The sequence below is a fragment of the Anser brachyrhynchus genome, assembly GCF_964034855.1.
Source record: "Anser brachyrhynchus genome assembly, chromosome: 1".
Lineage (NCBI taxonomy): Eukaryota > Metazoa > Chordata > Aves > Anseriformes > Anatidae > Anser > Anser brachyrhynchus.
Window position 1 is genome coordinate 35,907,945 of NC_137694.1, and position 18,537 is coordinate 35,926,481.

The 18,537-nt window shown below is 44.0% G+C and overlaps 1 protein-coding gene across 3 annotated transcripts in view; it reads right to left on the reverse strand.

The window, feature by feature from the left end:
- PPM1H (protein phosphatase, Mg2+/Mn2+ dependent 1H) overlaps nucleotides 1–18,537 on the reverse strand; it is a 139,189-nt gene that overhangs the window by 54,605 nt on the left and 66,047 nt on the right. For all 3 annotated transcript variants that reach the window (XM_080592100.1, XM_080592101.1, XM_080592102.1), the window contains exon 3: nucleotides 6,378–6,722. In XM_080592100.1, the coding sequence (XP_080448226.1) occupies nucleotides 6,378–6,722 (345 nt within the window). The remainder of the gene's footprint in view (nucleotides 1–6,377; nucleotides 6,723–18,537) is intronic.

Consider the following 18,537-nt stretch of genomic DNA (forward strand, 5'->3'; position numbering starts at 1 on the left):
TCTCTGACAGTCAGTCAAGCCCAGGAATATGCATTATCCCAAGAAAGACTGGAGATCGTGAAAAAAAACCAGGTAAACTAGCTACTTCCCAGTACTCTGTGAATCTTAAACAAAAATTGAATTGTATGCCAATGAACTCATTCTGCTGCCCCTTAGTTGGTCTTGTGGTAATAACCCAACATGTTACAAGCTACCCTCCTCTCCCAAGTCCAGAATCAAGCCCCATTTCAAACTGGTCTTTCTCTGTGATATTGGATTCAGACAGGGATCATCATTTAACGTGGCTGTTGCAAATACTGGCAGATCTTTCCAGCTAAACCCTGCCTACTTGTATGCATTTTTTATTATGAATATATTTGCCTCTGTGTGTGCTCTACTTCATTTTCATATTTGCACTGAGCAACAAACAGCTCAAATTGTCCACGCCTTGGGGTATGGGATTTAGAGCTTTATTTCAGAGCTAAATTTATCCAAAGAAAAGCACCACAACAAATGCTAGCCATGACAGCTGCAATTTGATTGAAAACCTGCAGCGCCGAAGCAGGCTGGGACCACTCTTTGTTTCCTACAAATTTCCGGAGAGGGAGGTGACCGGGGGCAGTGGCGGGGATGCTCGGCAGTGCTCGGCTGCTGTCCCGAGCGAGCTGGGCAGGGAGGGCTCCCATTTCTAACAGCGCCTGTCACAAATAATGCTATTCCTGGCGTGCAGGCAGCCCGATCCCATTTGTGCCATGGGGCGGGTGGCGGGGACAGCGAGAGATGTGCAGCGCTACCCGACGAGGCCATCCTCCGCTGCGCAAGGGAACTGCACACTGCTTTCCTGCGGACAGCGGGGTTTGCTGCAGATCTTGCAAGTCCATTCGAGGATGGATTGTTGGGGGGGGGGGGAAAGCTGTTGTTACTGAGTTGTTTGTTTGTTTTTTTTTGGTGGTGAGGACCAGGAGAAAAACACCTCAAAGCTAAAATCAAATCTTGCAGCGCCTTTGGTCACAGACATGGGCTGCTTGCGAATGCCAATTTATCTAATCTTGCCATAGAGAAGCTGATTTTTCCTCCCCGTGGTTCCTATATATTTTTAAATTAAGCTGAAAAGAACAGTTCAAAGGAAGCAGACGTTTCTAACCATCAAAATAATTTAAACTTACAAATACTACAGTGGATTTTCCAGGCACTGCCAGGAATTTTAAAATACCTTCATCTCTGCTGCTCAGGGTATCCTTTGAGACCTTGAAACAAAGTACAATTCCTCACCTGGCTTCAGCCCTGTCACACGTACACTTCACGAGTGCTAGAATACCTAAATTAAAATTTATTTCTTTCAATAAGCAGAACTCAGAAGCATTTATTATGGGAGAGAAGATGGATAATCCTTAGGGCCTCATTCACAGAGTTTCCTTGACTTAAACTAGATCTGTGTACTGAAGGTGAAGGTTTCCTACATATCAACAAAATTTGAGGGAAAAAGGTAAAACTAAATAAAGCCCACAACTGCCACTAACTCATTCTGATGTAGAGACATTGGCTTTTAATGAAATACTTTATAACAGTGCTTCTTGGAAAGTAGTGCAGCACAAAGGGGGCAGAAACTCAAGAACCCCCTGAAGCCTTTAGAGGTGTAAAGGGGCTCATTCCAGACAAAGCCCAAGTACGTACAAAGCTTTCCTGACTTCCCACCTGGAGAAAGATTTCAGAGCAACTTTTTTTCTTTTTTTTTTTCACCTCCCCTCTTTTCTGGAGGATGCAACTTATCTCTCTCTACACAGCAATCTGCCTGCTGGGGAAGAGCTGAGCAAAACTGAGCTGAATCAACTGATGCCTCGTTCAGTCCAAGGGGCAGCACGTGGCGCACTCTCAGACCCCGATGGAGCTGGGAAACTTCACTCACCAAGTAGAAAATGGATGTGAAGTGCAGGCTGGCAAACAAAGGATGAAGAAATAGAGGGCTCATTAGTAGCTGGGACAACACCTCTCTTTTAGCTGTGAAATTGTTTAAAATAAAGAGATTTCTGTATCCTGTGTTCAAAAGGCAATCTTTTAGTGCCAAGGAAGCAGATAATTTAATCTGTGCTCTGTTCTCCATTTTAGGGAGGGGAGCAGGTAGGAGCAGGGTGCCCCCGTGGTTGCCTCACACCTGGCCCCACCAAGTGACGGCGCACAGGGGAGGACGGAGCCAAGCCTGCAGAGGACACTGAAGTGCTGCGAGGCATGTTTCCAGAGCGGGTGATGAAGAACTGCGGTCACTGCTCCGCTGATTACAGAAGCAGCCTGAGGACGTAGCGTGAGCCCTGGGACAGACCATCACCGCTGCCTGGACCACCCGAAGGTGTGTCCTCAGCATGCTACAGCTCAGACCTGAGCTTCCCAGAGCAAAAGCACTGGTTCGTCATGCTACTTAACAATCTCTTCCAAAAAAAACAGGAAGATTATGCCATGAAGCCCGTATCATTCGCTCAGTCGGAGGCTCACGGCGGCTTGCTCGTGCCACCTCGTGGAGACCTGGTGGAGGGGCTCGGGTGTCTGCGAGCACAGCGTGGGCCGGTGGTCTGGGGGTGCTGCGGGACCCCACCTTCTCCTTGCCCCTTCTTCCAGCAGCGTGTGTTGGACACAGCTGATGCAGGATCGCACATGCAGGCTGCTGGCGTGCTGCAGAGGCGGGGGGAGAGGGTAAGAAAGCTGCAAACGTGGTGGTACGGAAAGCAAGCGCCAGCCGCATCTGGTGCCAAATTAAATTTGGCATCTTGAAAACAGAGGTAGGTAAACTCATCAAATCGCAGCACCAGCATTTCAGCTAGTCATTACACTGCAATAACTACTAACGAAACTGCTTGTCATCTACATACATCCTCACTGTAGGCCCTCCGGGACATTTATCTTGCTATGACAGCAAGGAGATTTACTCCCTGTGCAAAGGCTACAAGGTGTCTGTTAAAGGATAAAAATAAAAACAAAAGACCACGTTTCAGAGGGCAAAAAATCAAAATTCACTCCTTAAATTGCTTTAGCTCTGTCAAAAAGGCACCAAAATGCCTGTAGCACTGCTGCAAGCTTCCTTACTTCTATTTTCTATTTCTATGTGGCGATTTAACCAGAGGATTTTTTTCCAAAAGAAAACCATACAACATATGCTGCTCTCAAGATTGGTGCCATTTTCATTTGAAGCATTTTGTAAAAGCATCCCTCTAGATTTCGTGTGAGTCAAATGAATTTCAATGAAGAAGAAAAAGCATGGACTTGGAAGCATGGACACAGAGAAAGAATGGACGCAAACATATACCTTCCGATAAATAATGCAGCCCAGTTCTGTGCCATTTTTTCCTGTCCAAAATTAAATAGGGTTCAGTGTGGAATACGTGCCTTCTCTCACAAGACTAAAATAGATAAAAAATTGCAGTCATACATACAAGGTTAAATTCAGGGAAGGGATTATAGTTTGATGCTTCTAACTAGAACTGAAGAGCACTTGCATGTACCCTCCTGGTTCCTAAAACTGAATCTCTAAATGCACATCTCAACACCCAAGAGATGAAATTACAGGATTTGATTTACTACACCTTCAGAACTTGAGCTAATTTATTTCCACTTAACTGAAGTAACTGTGGTCACTGACAGTTACTGACATTGAGAATTATCATTATTATTATTACTATTTTAAACGGGACAGTAAATTATCAGAGAACACCCCACAGCAACTTGCTAAACTCAGTTTCAACACAGAGAACACCACCTAGAAGTACTTCAAAGAGTGGAAATCTTAATTGCTTAAATTTCCAAGTTAGGTGATGACTTAGCATGTAGCAGCTTCCTACAGTGTTTTGGTGCACGTAGCTGTAAGACAAACACTGTCCAAAAGAAAATCACACCTGACAAAGGAAAATAATTTTTAAAAGCCATTTGATAGGAATAAATTGCATTTTGTCTGTCACTCAAGGCTGAAACAGGGAGAGCTTAACTAGAATTCAAAAGGACGTCAGGGAAAAAAGTAATGGCATGCAGAAAAAATCTCCCAGGAAAAGGGGACAAAACCCTCATTAAATAAACCTGTTAGGCTGGACTGTTACTTAATAAAAAAATAAAAATAAAAAGGAACCAGATCTACCCAGCATTTTCACCGGGTTCAAAGGGTTCCTTTGCAGTGCTAGGTCTTTCAGGAAACAACACCGAGAGGTCTGCCTACGTGTCCAGGAACATGAGCTTTCCCCAAGTGCCAGGTAAAATGATACACCCTGCTGGCACTGAACCCTTGGAAATGATGCAAGTCTCCGCTGTGCTGAACTAATTCAACAACATCCACGATGTTCCAATACAAAACAGGACCAGATAAACAATGTACTCTGGAGGAGAGGCCCAAAGCCTTCATCCAAAGCCTGCTAGGAGTATAAACTAGCAGAAAGTTAGAGAGAAGTGGGATTAAGACAAATCATTGCAGGCACAGCTGAGTCTCAGGAGTACTGACCGTATGAACTGCTCCCCTACACAGACGTTTGTGCAAAAGAAAATGGTCCTTTGCCTAAACCAATTATGATCACAAGACACCACCTAGAGTTTAAAGTAGATATAATTATCTAATGCTTTTCTTAGTCTGACTTTTTAATAAGGCTTCCTTTTAAAGTAAAAGATAAGGCCAGGATTGTATTGCATTGTGATAGCCACAGTTGGAGTCAAAGTAAAAGTGGGAATTAAGGTACCTGACCTGTAGCATATGACCAAAGGCACAGGGAGGAAAACGAGATACTCTGGACTTCAGTTTAGAAAAAGGGAGGACAGATTACTATGGTCTGTACATGGAATACCCAGCCATCACATCTGTAATAAGTTATCCACGGTTTCTACATTTCTACTGTACTACAGCTTTTCCACTGCTCAAGGAAAAATGCTGTAAGAAAAATCCCTGGCCACACACTAGGGTAGCATCCTTTCTCAACAAAGAAGGGAGCAAGCTAGTCCCTCTTTCTGAAGGGGACATGGTAAACTGGCAGGAGATTTTCACGTCTTCTGCTTTCCTTTCAGCTAGCAGAAACTTAGCCCAGTAACTGCAGTGCGCTCATCTGCTCACATGCCACGCACTGTCTGACACCTGAACTTTGGCTGTGGGTCTTACTCCTGCACATACCCACCTAAAAGTTGGATGATGCTGTCGAGACGCAGTTGGTGGATATGTTTCCCTGCACATCCTTGGGAAAAAAGGGCAATCCAGCAAGATAACTGCCATTCAGAATTCAAAGTGAAACACCACTTTGTAGTAACAACTGCAGTCTCTAATTAGATGCATGTACTAAACAAAATTCACATATGTCAGGAAAAGCTATGATTGAATCCTGCCTTTGTACTTCTTTCCAGACAACAAATAAAACCTCTGGGAAATGCTCATTAGTTCAAAAACCTTCTGCTCAAAAAAGAGGCATAGAGAGAGAGAGAGAGAGAGAGAAAGAAGACATCTCCCAAGACCTTATCCCACGTGTACTTGCTGGCAGACCAAGCCTTTACTCTGCCTGACAGGAATTATTTTTAAGACCGTGAAGAACTGAAGGGGAAAGTGCATAGCAGTTATATCAATTACAAAAGCTCAAAGAGAAAACACAGCCTTCCATGGGGAAATTGGAGGATATTCTGTTTGCACAGGGTCATGATTTCTTCTCAGATATCGTTGCTGTACACAAGTCAAAGTGAGTGGTAAGAACATACTTCATGCCCCGCTCACCCACTCCCAACCAACCTCACCCAAGAACTGCAGGCACTCTCCCCACAGACACTGCCTTATGAGCAACCCCAATGAACTGCAGGTCATTAGATCAAGGAAGCTGGCTTTCATCCATGTCCTTGATGTGATTTTAGGACTCATTTTTGTGCAGTTGTGGGCGATAACAACAAGTGTCTGCAGTGCAAGGGATGCTGAGGTGCCTTCGCTGCTGCTCCCATAGGGCAATGAGGCTTTCCAAGGCGCATGTCCATATGTGTAGCCTGATGGCAATGGCCAATTCTGAATGTGCTACTATGAGGCAATGCTAATTTTTAAGATTAAAAAGGAAAAAAAAAAAAGAAGAAAAGATGAAAGAAAGAACAACAAACTTCTCAGTCTTTCTAGCAGAGTAAACCACTAACGATGTGGTCATGGCGCTACCCGGGATTTAGGATGTTGCTCCTGTTTGTCCGCTAGCAAGCCTGGCGGCAGCTTTGACAAAGGGAGATAAACAGTTCCCTGCCTCACAGAGACATAACAGCTAAACTCTTGAGGCTCTTAAATACCATCTATGTATGGACAGAATTATTTAAGTAGAGAAAAAAAAAGTGAAAAAAAATCCCTTGAAGTTCATTTTGTCCAGGCCATGTGGCTCACTGATGTATGCAATGAGAACTTCAACACCCAAAGACGCACGTACCATTTCCTTGAATGCACTTTCTATAGCCCCAATAACCAGGCACTCATGGGGAATCTTCTTCTCGGTGAAGAAGCGTGTTGGAGGGGTGCTGGGTGAGCCCGGGGCCCCCACGCCGCCACGCAGGGAGGCCGCCCGTGTCAGTGTCCTGCTGTTGGTGGCCGGGTTGTCAGGCTCCTCTCCCAGGCAGGTGGGGGGGAGGACGGCCGTGTTCCTCAGGATGTCCACGATCTCCTGCAGCTGTTCCAGGATATGGTGCTGCAGCAGTTTGGAAGCGACCACCGCTGCTCCTGACCCAGCATGTCCATCGAACAGGGACCAGTAGTACAGGCTGATCCCATCTGTGTCCTGGGGAGATGGGAGGGGAAAAAAAGAAAGGAAAAGAGACAGTCACCGTCATGCAACCACAAGTTAGATAAGTGACGGAGCAGCCAGTGGCACAGCTGCAGCACGTAAAACGCAGGTCACTTTCCTAGAAGTGATCTTTCTACTGAAAAGGAAATAACCCAGCGTGTTAGTACAACTCTTGCAGGGAAGAGACATGTATTTTTGCCTATTTTTTAACCTCCGCAAAAAATACTAACAAAAAGGTTGAGCTTGCAATCTTTTTGTACCTTACAGTCATCACAGAATGCCTTGACAAACACAGCTACCCCTGTGAGACTGCCTTCATCTCCTAATGACTGTGTAGAGGAGAAGTACTGGAGAGTCACATCTTTGACATATGATGTACCACTGTGCCTAGCTAGTGCCACGGTGTGACCCCTACCTCCGTGACTGGCAGGTAAGGCCCACCCATGCTGACAGAGGGGACAGCTCAGGCTTTTCCTGTCTGTGTCAGAACTGGATCCAGCACAGAGGTCCTCAAGGATGGTAGATGCAACTAGGTCCAGCTGCACTCTTCCTGTACTAGCGTACACATTCACTGCCTAAATATTCCCAGTCCCCCAAAAAATTTCTTGTACGGTAGTGGAGTTACACGTCCCCTGATCAGAAGAGCTATGGCAAATGTTTCAGGATGGCTCTCAGCATGATAGCACACTTTTAGATCTCACATCTTACCTCAGTTCCTAGCAGGCTGGTCAACACAGTTGTTCTCATACAGGCAGAGAAAGTATCTAAAAAAGTAATTTTTTCTATACGTTACTAAGAATAAGGTGTATGTGGTAATGTAATATATTTGTTCAGCAGTTTTTGATCAACGATATGATTCTAAAATATTTCTTCACTTCTGCTCTACACAGTCTCCTTCTGATGGGTGTAAGTCATCTCCGCTCTTGCTCTGATTTGAACAGAAACCACGTTCTCATGGTGGTGTTCAGTATCACTAAGATAGGGCCCATTAACCCAGGCCTCAGGGTAGACCAAGTTCTCAGCAGCACAAGCTCAGATCTGCCTGAAAAAGCACTAAGGAGTCATACCCTAGATAACCCCAACTCTTCTGGAAAATTCACCTCAACATCCTCAGTGAAACGTTTAAGGACTAACAATACCTGTCTTTGCATGATAGCATATTTGGCAGCAGCCTCAGGAAAGAGTATTTCCAGTCTCTTTCCCCCTCTGTTTCTTGTTAATCCTGCACCTTTTCCCAGCTTTACTGAAAAAAACTGTTTGTGGGGCTGCCTTGCAAGCCAGAAGGGAGTGGGCTAATAAAGATTTTGAAATAAATGATTTTGCAAGGGACATGAATCAGGCAATTCTGTTGCAAAACACCAAATACTACAAAAGCATAACCTATATCTCAAAGCAGTCAAATAACTTCAAAATTATGTCTGAACTTTGTGCTAACTATGGTCTAATTTAGGATCGCAGACATCCTAGCAATAGCTCCACAGCTAAAATGCATATTTATTTCATTCACCCAAAACTGCTCCCTTACACAGCAGATCAGCATATGGTCTAGACACCACCTGAATCCTGTTACCCCATGTGCCAAAAGCACTGCTTATTTCAGAATTGTGCACAGGGTTGTGAACCACAGCTCCTTTTACTTTTTGCTGTTCCAGCAGCTCCGAAAAGGTGCCAAATACTGGCAGTAGGGCAGAGAAAACAGGTTGGATTAAAAACGCCATAAACTATCATTCACAAATCCAAAAGTAAATATTCATTGCTGACCTGAGTTACAAAATCTGAAACTTAATGCAAAATGTCTCATTCGGCAACATGTATCTAGACAATCACTACAAGTTCATGCTGTTCAAAGTTGTGGAAAAATTGCCTAAGGTGACTTGAAAATTAAACCGATATTCACGTTTTAACAAAAAGGTACAGCACTGAAGAAGCTTCCAGGGCGCAGTGTAGCTGTGCTAACAAAATGTTCCCTAGGCTCCCAGCCTTAGATGCTATTGCACCGGGGGAACCTGGTGTGCTGACTCTAAGGAACAGCACGGAGTGTGGAGCGGTGTGGAGACACCGCGGCTGGGCTCTGTGACCAGCTGGGGACTCCATTGTTCTTGTGCACACCGAGACCGGTCAGCTGCCCTGAGCCAACCACCTACCATGGTTTTGACAAAATGCTGTACTCTAGTGAACTTTGCTCATTATAATATCATTATAATGCCAAAACACACCTCCATCCCAAAAGCCACCCACCTCCAAGGTGCGACCACCCCTCATGGAGCACGCGCTCTGAATTTCTCGCAGCCTATTCCTTTAAACAAAAGCCAGAAAACTTTGCACCAATCATATCCGAGACATGCATGACCAGAGTCACTCAAGCTCCACCTAAAAGATAGAAAATAATATAAATTGGCTTAAGGGAGAGAGGATGTGAGGGAAGATACCATCACGAAGGATACCTTCTGACTTCTGGGATCAGTCGACAGGCTGGACCTCTCTTCCTCCCCCCACTGGGACACCTCTGGGTAAGATCTGAACACTTGGTCACACCAAGTCCCGCCCCCCCGGGAAACTTAGAAATCTCTATAGGGTCTTTGTGCTTTTTAACGCATTAATAGCCAGCCTGTGTTACTCGTACTTCTGGCATTTGAGTGTGCTTTGCAGACAGTGAATTTATCACCAGCAAGCCAAAGAACCTGTGTACCTGTTGCTGCAATAAACTGCACTAGATTGCATTGAACCTAGCTGTGACAGTTCTCATTGAACGTGACCAAACTCTTTAAGTGTGGCTGTGGCGGTTCGTGGAACGTGACTCGAGTGAGGGTGTGCTGCGTTACGTGTGAGTCTGTCATCGGGGTAGCTCGGTACCCTAACGCAGCCGGACTTGTAAGGGCTAACAGGTCACCCCTTTAACGCAACAGAAAAATTGCCATAATCGGCAGGATCGCCATGTATAAACTGCTGCAAAAATACAACTGTGCCCCTTCCCAGGTTGCGAGGGAGTGGGCTCAAAATTTTTGGAAAGGTGGAGAGAAATTGGTAGAAAGCATTAAGCAGTGCCAGGCTGCACAAAAGATCAGAGTGGGAAAAGTTAAAGGTGCAATTTGTGCGGTGTTAGGAAACTGTTTGTCTTCTGCTCAGCAAGGAGCTAAGGAAACTCCTGCTCCCAAACTAATTTCTGATGTGGAATACACGGCTTTGAAATCAGAAAATGAGGCGTTAAAGTCATCATTGGCCTTTGAAAGGGAGATGGGAAAAACATTAGGAATCAGTGTGGATAAACTTTTGAATGAGAATAATAAACTTTTGAATGAGAATAGTCATCTTAAACAATTACTGAAGAAGTATAATCACCTGTTAAATAAAATAAAGTCTTCTGCTCTAGTTAAGCAGGTTCATAGATTAATGCATAGTGCAGACCCTGAAAGCTGGAATGGTGATATTTGGTTTGACAGTGATGATGAGGTCAAAAAGACTGCCAATTCTGAACCTCAGTCGATTTCCTTGAGACCTTTGGTTAAAACTGAGACCACTGTTAATGATGGAGATGAGATCCACACTACAGTGCGAACAATCCCATGGTCACCAGCAGAGCTGATAAAAATACAGGAGAAGTTCTCAAGGTGGTCAGGAGAATCAGAAGTCAAGTACGTGTGGCGAGTTTCTCTTGAAGGAGGAGATCAAATTATGTTGAGTGAGGAAGAAGCAGGAGGCTTTTGGGGACCAGGAGTATTTTTAACCACCACACCAGGAGACCATAATTACTCCTTAACTGCACGAGCTGCATACTGGGCAGGTCGTATAGATCCCCAGGAGAGAGGGGAACCACTGGAAATTAGAGCCACAAGCTATGCTGACGTGGCTATTGCAGTACAGAAAGCAGCCTGCATTCAGGCGATATATGAAAGAGATGAATTTAGGAAATCCCCGATGTTGGCTCCTATCAACCCAGCTCGATTAACCCCTCTCATCCGTGGACTCCCTGATTGTCTTAAGATGTTTGTAGCAAATACCCAGGGTCGCATACAAGCTGCTCACAGGGATGGTGATCGTGGTCGTAGGCGAAATCCGTACTCCCCCATTCCTACCTGGAGTGAATTTGTACAAGATATAGATAAGTATGCACGTCGAATGGGCTGGATTAGTTTGTCCCGTACTAAGCCCCCAGATTACTCCTGGCGAGCATGCCAAATCCACACTCAAAACCCCAAATACCCCAACTTTAAAGAGACATTCAAACATCATAAAGAACGGGCTGAGTTGTGGCGTAAGGCCATAGCTTTGGGTGTACCCCGACCAATTTTGCGTTGTGTCCCTACGGAGAATCTCCGTACATTAGTCCGATCTCTGGTTAAGAAAAATATTCCCAGTGGGGAGAGCTGCCTAACTGGAAAGCCCCCAGCCCATAAGGAAAGCACACCTCCTGCGCCAAGCCCAACTGACAAGGCAGAGTATCAGCAAAAAAACTCCTGTCCCCGGGGAGGGCAGCAAGCCACCCTGCTTGGCGGGTATTAGTAATTTAATGGCTCTCTGCTGAATACTCTGACCCTACCATTGCCTTCCCGTTGGACCCCCAAAATATTGGTAACCTTTCTCCTTGATACCCAAGCCCAAATGTCTGTAATTACCCATGAGACAGCACAAACCCTGGGCATAAGACCTGGTCAACGCAGGGTTAAATTCACAGGAATCGATGGTGTGGAAAAACAATGCCCCACCGCAAAAAAATTCACTCTGGCTGCCAGAGGTACAAAAATTAACCAGGGCAGAAGTGTTAGTCGGTTCTGCATACACTAATATAGATTGTTCAGGAAAAGTACACCAGATTCGCACCTGGTGGATTTCACCCTCTTTCTAACCCTGCCGGTTGAATACAACCGAGCATGTTTTCTTTCCTTTTGTGTTCACAGGAATCCCGAGTGAATTGCGTGTGGACAGCTGGAGAATGACAAATCAGCAGTTTGGATTGATAATGCTATGCTTTACCCTGACCTTAATGCAATCCCCTCTGGTTCATAACCAAAAAGACCCAGAACGGCCGTGGTCCCAAGCCCATGCTAAATACACTGGATTATGGGAACACATGCCATCAGGGAAAACTTAAACTTAGCTACTGTGGTTGTGCATGGAGCTGAGGTGTTTCACCGTGACATCTCATAATGACCCTTGGACCACGCATTGTCACAATATAGTGCAAGTGTTGGAACACTGCAACTCTTTAACCTAGCTGGTCTCTAAAAAGGATAGAGCTATAACTGTGCATTAATATCTCAGAAATCAACTCAAAATGTACCACCTTTTTGAGAACTGCCTATACTGGATGGTTAGCATGGTTACATGAACGTTCTCTGAAAAAATCTCGGTGCACGCCACCAGATGTAACTGGGTTATTTGGAACAGGATTAGGTATATTAAATAGCATTGATGCTGAGGTCCTAATGAGCTGAATAACTGCTACTACAGATGACCTAAGGAAATTGGAACGTATCCTTATTGGCCTTAGGAGCACGTCAACGGCTTCTATCAGACATTTTACCCCATTGGGAACAAACTGAAGAAAATGATCATCAATTAACTGTAAACACCCTTGGGAAAACCCAAGGTAATACTTCCCTTGCCTTGAGCTGCATCCAAGCACAGTTATGAATACAGTCTGTAGCAGCAGCTATTATTAGAGAGGGAGAAGGAGGAACCTTACCCACTGAAATCTGAAAATTGATTTGGGATAATGCTTCAGAATTTGAAAAGGAGTTTCAAGCATGGTGGCAATTAGTCAACTTTACCCATTATGCAGAAAGTGATAAAATATTGCCTTAATAAGCAATGACACAGTATACAATGTATATCCAATCATTGCATTAGGACTCAATCATAATGGAACTATACTTTATTCTAAGGAACATAAAGTATGGGCCCATCAAAAGGGAGGAAAGTGGCAAACAACTGATGTAAATGCATGTATTGTGCATGACCAAAAAGGCTTCATTTTTGAAAGTAACACGCTTGAAGCCCAAGACATTTGTTCTTGACACTGAACAAAACATTTGTCACTTTGAGATACATCCTAATGAAACCCTTGAAACTATTTGTATATATTGGGACAGGCTGTGTTTGCACGAGAACCCATTGTGATTCTACAGTCATAGATAATATTACTTTAAGTACAAGTAATGACTCCAATGTTCATGTTTGTAACTTTACCAAGATTCTAGGATGTGATTTTAGTTACTCAGCTCCTGTCATCTCTTACCAACTTATTACATCCAATTATACTCTACTTCATGATCTGCTGTCTACTCCTATTGGAATGAACCTTACACTGGTGAAGAAATTACTGTTACATGAAGCTTTGAAGCAGCTGAAACGAGTTTGAGAAAATGGACAAAGGACTCTGATTATTGTCCATCATGATATAGAAGAAATACATCGAGTGATGAAAAGAGTAAAGAAAAATGAAAAACACCACTGGTGGGACACTTTGTTTGGATGGTTGCCAACTGACACAGGAATCTTCAACAAGATGCTTCACCCGGTTGTTGTTTTGTTAATACTCACTGCATTATGTTTTATACTAACAATTAGTTTGTATGTTAAACTTTGGATTATGATACCTACGAGACATATATATACTCGATAAACCTCACCACAAGAACATACATGATACACCTGATACATTCCAAATGTCGTGAAGCTTGAGTGACTATAGTCATGGGGTGGATTATGTGGAATAATTGCCTAAGGTGACTTGAAAATTAAACCAATATTCACGTTTTAACAAAAAGGTACAGCACTGAAGAAGCTTCCAGGGCGCAGTGTAGCTGTGCTAACAAAATGTTCCCTAGGCTCCAAACCTTAGATGCCATCTCACTGGGGGAACCTGGTGTGCTGACTCTAAGGAACAGCACGGAGTGTGGAGCGGTGTGGAGACACCGCGGCTGGGCTCTGTGACCAGCTGGGGACTCCATTGTTCTTGTGCACACCGAGACCGGTCAGCTGCACGTTTGCTGCCCTGAGCCAAACACTTGCAATGGTTTTGGACAAAATGCTGTACTCTAGTGAACTTTGCTCATTATAATATCATTATAATGCCAAAACACACCTCCATCCCAAAAGCCACCCACCTCCAAGGTGCGACCACCCCTCATGGAGCACGCGCTCTGAATTTCTCGCAGCCTATTCCTTTAAACAAAAGCCAGAAAACTTTGCACCAATTGTATCCGAGACATGCATGACCAGAGTCACTCAAGCTCCACCTAAAAGATAGAAAATAATATAAATTGGCTTAAGAGAGAGGGAATGGGAGGGAAGATATCATCGTGACTTCTGGGATCAGTTGATGGGCTGAATCTCTCTTCCCCCCCCACTGGGACACCTCTGGGTAAGATCTGAACACTTGGTCACACCAAGTCCTGCCTCCCCAGGAAACTCAGAAATCTCTATAGAGTCTTTGTGCTTTTTAACGCATTAATAGCCAGCCCGTGTTACTCATACTTCTGGCATTTGAGTGTGCTTTGCAGACAGTGAATTTATCACCAGCAAGCCAAAGAACCTGTGTACCTGTTGCTGCAATAAACTGCACTAGATTGCATTGAACCTAGCTGTGACAGTTCTCATTGAACGTGACCAAACTCTTTAAGTGTGGCTGTGGCGGTTCGTGGAACGTGACTCGAGTGAGGGTGTGCTGCGTTACGTGTGAGTCTGTCATCGGGGTAGCTCGGTACCCTAATGCGGCCGGACACATAACAGCTATATGGTCACCCCTTGAATGCAACAGAAGTGCAAAAAGTTCGTTGCTGAATAAACACTATTACTTAAAACCCTATTTGAAATGCACTTTCAGAAGTCTCAATTATAAATATTACCATTTTATTATTATTATTTAAGCTTATGGCATTGGTGCTCTATGTATAGAGCATCAACTGCATGTAGTAAAGTTCAAAAGTATCCTTAACCACTGCATCAAGAATATAGTCCCCTATACAAGGGAGCTCCTCCAAGCCTGACTTCTACCAAGAAAAGGAATTCAGCAACCTATTGTGCACACTGTTCATTTCATTATTGAAATGCTGAGAAATGGGAGGATTGTCTCGCAGTACTGGATTACTCACCACAGTAAGTATCATACAGGAAACATCCTATAGTTGTAGGGGAAAAAAAACAAGTGCACACAGCTCTGAATGCAGCTCCATATCCAGTCCCACCCACTTGCCTAGTCTGGTAAATTCATCAAAAACATTATATGAATTTTTACCCCCGAGGGCATGTCTGGCAGTTGTGCCAGCTCACTCGTGGCTCAGAATCACTCAAAGTCCACACAACTCCTGGCTGTAAAGTTCTGCACTAAGCCATTTTTAACAGATAACAGGATTACTGACCAAAGAATCTGTTTGCAAAAATAGTTTGCTATTCATGCAAAATGTGAAGTAGTTTGCCAGCAGAGACAAGTGTCCCAAATTGGTAGTATTTCAGCTAGAAACTGAAACCGTTTATTCAGAATGGCAACACTGCCTCCTGGGAGTTGGAGATCAAGTTGCTTCTGCTCCCATTCCTCTCTTAGGGTTTGGTTCCCTGGCCAAAATCCCTCTCTTATGATGCACCATGGATAATGCTTCCACTGTTTATATCTTCATACCATTCATAAGGTGCAAGCCCTTCACAGATGTGCTGCCATTGCTGGTGAGGTTTGTGTGTGTACACATAAAGGCATTATATCTTGTCCTGTTTCAGCTAGGACAGAGTTAATTTTTCTCCTAGTAGCTGGTATGGTGCTGTGTTTTGGATTTAGGATGAGAATAATGCTGATATCACACTGATGTTTAATTGTTGCAGAGCAGAGCTTACACCAAGCCAAGGACTTTTCGGCTTCTTGCTCTGTCCTACCAGCGGGCAGGCTGGGGGTGCAGCAGGAGGTGGGAGGGGACAGACCCAGGACAGCTGACCCAAACTGGCCAAAGGGGTATTCCATACCATCTGACGTCATGCTAAACAATATATAGGGGTGGCTGGCCGGGGTGGGGGGCCGGCTGCTCGGGGATAGGCTGGGCATCGGTCAGCGGGTGGTGAGCAATTGCATTGTGCATCACGTGTTTCGTACACATTATTATTAGTAGTACTATTATCATTATTATTTTCCTTTCTTTTCTGTCCTAATAAACTGTCTTTATCTCAACCCACAGGCTTCATTTTTTTTGATTCTCTCCCCCATCCCAGAGAGGGATTGGGGAGGGTGAGCAAACAGCTGTGTGGTGCTTGCCTGCTGGCCAGGTTAAACCACATCATATCTCTAACTCTATTTGGAACAGAAATATTTTACCTTCCACCTAGAGGATTTGAATTTTGATAGTGCCCCCTACCCCAAACAATTTCTATCAGAAACCTACAATTAAGAGCTAGTCGCTAAAAATAAATTATTGAATCTTCCAAAGCAAGCCCCCAAAGTCTGTATTAGAGCTGTTCAGAAAATAAGGCAGAGCACAAAGTAATTCATTCTTTACTAACACAACAGTCATTTAGGATTAGCATTTACAAAGAGGTGTTCATACCAAGCTACTCTTTATCCCATTCCTGCTCTGCTTTCTCAGCTCAGTTCTTGTGGCTGCAGTCACCTCGCTTCATGTGCAAGGTTTCTGACAGTGCCCTTGCCAAGCAATACACAGCAAATGGCCATGATGAGAGCAAAGCTGCCTCACCACCTGATTCGGGAGCAGAGCTAAAGGCTCTGTTGCTGGAAAAGACTAGTCAGAGCCAGTGCAGCTCTTTGTTTCACTGAGCAGTGGTGTCTTGAACAAGAAAACCTTCAAGGCAGAGAGAAGTTTCCAAGCAGGAATGTCCGAACACCAAATACCAGGACACAGATGGGAAACTTACTGTCATCCACGCACCTGCTCATGCCTTATGCCCCTTGTTCCTTGGTCTTCTGCACACTACTTTGTCATCCCTCACACTAGAGGGAAGAGAGTGCAAACCTGGAGCTCCTTTACCTCACCATCAACCTTGAACCTGCACTACAGTGAAGGTGGTAGATCAGAAACAATAACACACATTTTTGCAGCAGGGCTGAAAGACCCTGCTCCAAGAGATCACCTCTTGAGTTCTGCTCTAGCCAAAACCCTCATCTTCTCCAGAGGATGGGAAGTTTTCTTCCTCTTACCCACAGCTGTGCCAACCCTGCCACTGTAGCCTCTGGTGTGCATGGGCCAGATGTGATGCTCCAGTACCTACTGGATACCAGACTCATGTCAGCTTAGCAGTAAAATAAGGTGTCAAAGACCATAAAGTTTTAAACAGATCTGAATGACAGGCCATGACAAAATATGAACCTGAAATGTTATCATTTGTTTCCCCTAAGCCACTGGGAAGCATGCGTTAGCACAGAAAAGCTCATGTGGGCCCCTGCTGCATTCTCAGGCTGTCATTGACCTGAACATGGCATGGTTATGTCAGCTCCGGTGGTTCCTGTGTACTTCACCTAACTTTAAAACAAGACAGTGTTGCTACCAGTTCAGCTAAGTTCAGACATCCATACTGCACATTTCTAAGACAGTTCCCTAGATTCCCCTTACAACCAGTGGAAGAAAAAAAAAAAAACCCTGCACTTTCAGACTATCCTCATCTTATTCCAAAGTGGACTTATTTCTTCCTATAAACTGTAGAAATAGCCTATATAACTGAGAGGTCTGTATTATAAAGTTATGGGAGATGACTACCACAACATTTCTCTTATATTATAACTTTGATCTTATCTATCATATCTTTGTATGAGATGCTCTACTGCCTTAACTTCAGCTGGGATCTGCAGGCACTACTGTAACAAATATTAGTCTCCACAAACTTGTATATATTCCTGCAAAGCCTGATTAACTTCTGAACTAGCAAAAAGAATAGCCATTAATAACCTATTAGCTATCTAAATAAGGAAGCAGAAATGAACTCATTTTCTACCTCCCTGAGAATAAAAACAGCTCTGTTTGAAAAAACTGAATTATCCAAAACCCGTGCCAATTTGCTGAGAATTAAATATACAGTGCAAATAAGGCAGAAACTCAGAGAGCAAACAAGAGTTGGCAGCCGGGACAGCCAGATGAGACAAAAGGCACAAGAAGATCCTCGCTTTTCTCCGACAGCTGAGATGCCTTCTGTAGCCACCATGCTACTATCCATTTTGGTGTGCATACACAGGGCTGTTCTCCATCTCTCTCATTCGGGGAGCTTGAACTTCCTTCCAACACAAAGGTATTATCATTCTTCAATGTCTCAGAGACATCCATTTCTGCTAGCTCTGGTGGTATTTTGTCTTTCAATCATGAATCTCCATTCATTCATTCAACTGGACAAAGCCCTCAATTGGGAGTATGATAAGTCAACACACCCTGATTTATTTTAGATTTTCCTTCGTTCAGATTTAACAGCATTCTAAATAGCTACAAGACACAACAGGAGAAAACAGATCCTTCACTGCACTGACCTTACAATTCATTTCCAGTATGCACTAGGAAATTTAATAAGCTTCAGACTCCACATCTGCTGACCTTGCGCTCAGGCACATGCAACAGTCTCCTGGGTTTTGTAATTGTAAAACGTAATTAAGACATGCAAAGTTTTGGGTCAAGCAATGGATGAGAAATCATGACAGCAAATGTGTATAAATAACTGGAGGTTGGTTATAGTAAAAAGTGGGCAGCTTTAGAAATATATAGCAATCAATTTCAGACATATTTTTCAGGTAAGCTAGCCAGTGGTCCTGCATTGTAAACCTTGAGAGATTTTTTATGCAACTAATTCCAAACAGACAGATGAATCACATTGCTATTCAAGAATTGTTCTG